Source organism: Orycteropus afer, unplaced genomic scaffold, assembly GCF_000298275.1.
Source record: "Orycteropus afer afer isolate SDZICR_OR568_19922 unplaced genomic scaffold, OryAfe1.0 scaffold01005, whole genome shotgun sequence".
Taxonomy (NCBI): domain Eukaryota; kingdom Metazoa; phylum Chordata; class Mammalia; order Tubulidentata; family Orycteropodidae; genus Orycteropus; species Orycteropus afer.
Genome location: NW_006922592.1, coordinates 144,365 through 145,465, shown reverse-complemented (window position 1 = coordinate 145,465; position 1,101 = coordinate 144,365). Strand labels below are relative to the sequence as shown.

Below are 1,101 nucleotides of genomic sequence, written 5' to 3'. Positions count from 1 at the left end.
AATTAAAAAAAAAAAAAGATGGAAGAGAAATAGGATTCCCTCCTGGAGGATGATCCCACAGAGAAGCAATGGTGGTGCAGGAGGAAATGTACAAAGGGCTGGAGGGCTGGGACCTAGTGTACATGGAGAAGGCTGGTGGCCTTAGCAAGATCCACAGATAGCTCAAAAAGAAAAAAAAAAGCTGACACACTCATGTAACAGATATCACATTCTTATTTGGGATTAATTCCAATGCTTATGTCCAGGTGTCATGTTTTTCAAAATAGAACATGTGCTTTCTCTTTAGGCCTTTGAACTAGGCACACCACAGGGCAGTGCGACTTTGCTGCACACTGGAATCACCCGAGGATCTTTTAAAAATACCGATTACTGACTCCCCTTTCAGACATGCTAATTTAATTGGTACGGATTATGATTTCGATATTGAGATTTTCAAAAGCTCCCCAAATGATTCCAAAGTGCAGGAAAGTTTGGGAATCACATCCACTGGCGACAGCCCTGAGTCTGTGAACCAACAGTATTAGACTAAATTGAAAGAAGGTGCAGTTTTTGGCGTGCATGGAGAAGTTATGCAGAAGATGTCAGGGCAGAGGTTTCTAATTTAGTGGCAGGCCTTGCAGAAATAGTGGGAACTGTGGGTGAGTCATACTCACATCATTGCCGTAAGACTCTGCTGGAAGAGAGAGAGCATGTGCAACAGACAGCAGTTCCCCGGAAACCTGAGAAGGGAAAAAAAGAGGTGGAAAGTATTCAAGGCTCAACTTGGCTCGACTTCCCCACTCACCCAGACCCAGAGGAGCGTCTCACCGCCTCATCAATTGTACTAGCCGCCTCCATCTTGCAACCCGTTTTCTAACGTGGCTTCACTTCCCCGGAAGTGATTTTTTTGTATACTCCTCCCCTTGTTGGGAAAAGGACAGCCCGGCAAAAAAAAAAAAAGTTCTCACTTGACTGCGTCTGCGTGCACCCGACCTGCGCAGGCGCGGAAGTGGTGTTTTCTTACGTAGTTTGGTTTGCTTGAGATGTCAGAGGTGGTTGACTGCCGGGTAACACCCAAGGTAACCGTGGAAAAAGCCTGAGTTAAATTAATGCGTTTTTTTT

At 45.3% G+C, this 1,101-nt stretch overlaps 1 protein-coding gene across 1 annotated transcript in view; it reads right to left on the bottom strand.

Annotated features, from left to right (window-relative positions):
- Positions 1–837, bottom strand: part of PBDC1 (polysaccharide biosynthesis domain containing 1) — a 6,481-nt gene extending 5,644 nt beyond the window's left edge. Inside the window, exons 1-2 of the mRNA XM_007958531.1 lie at positions 808–837; positions 654–719 (exon numbers count right to left, since the gene is read on the bottom strand). Coding sequence (XP_007956722.1) covers positions 654–719; positions 808–837 — 96 coding nt within the window. The remainder of the gene's footprint in view (positions 1–653; positions 720–807) is intronic.
- Positions 838–1,101: the final 264 nt, after the last annotated feature.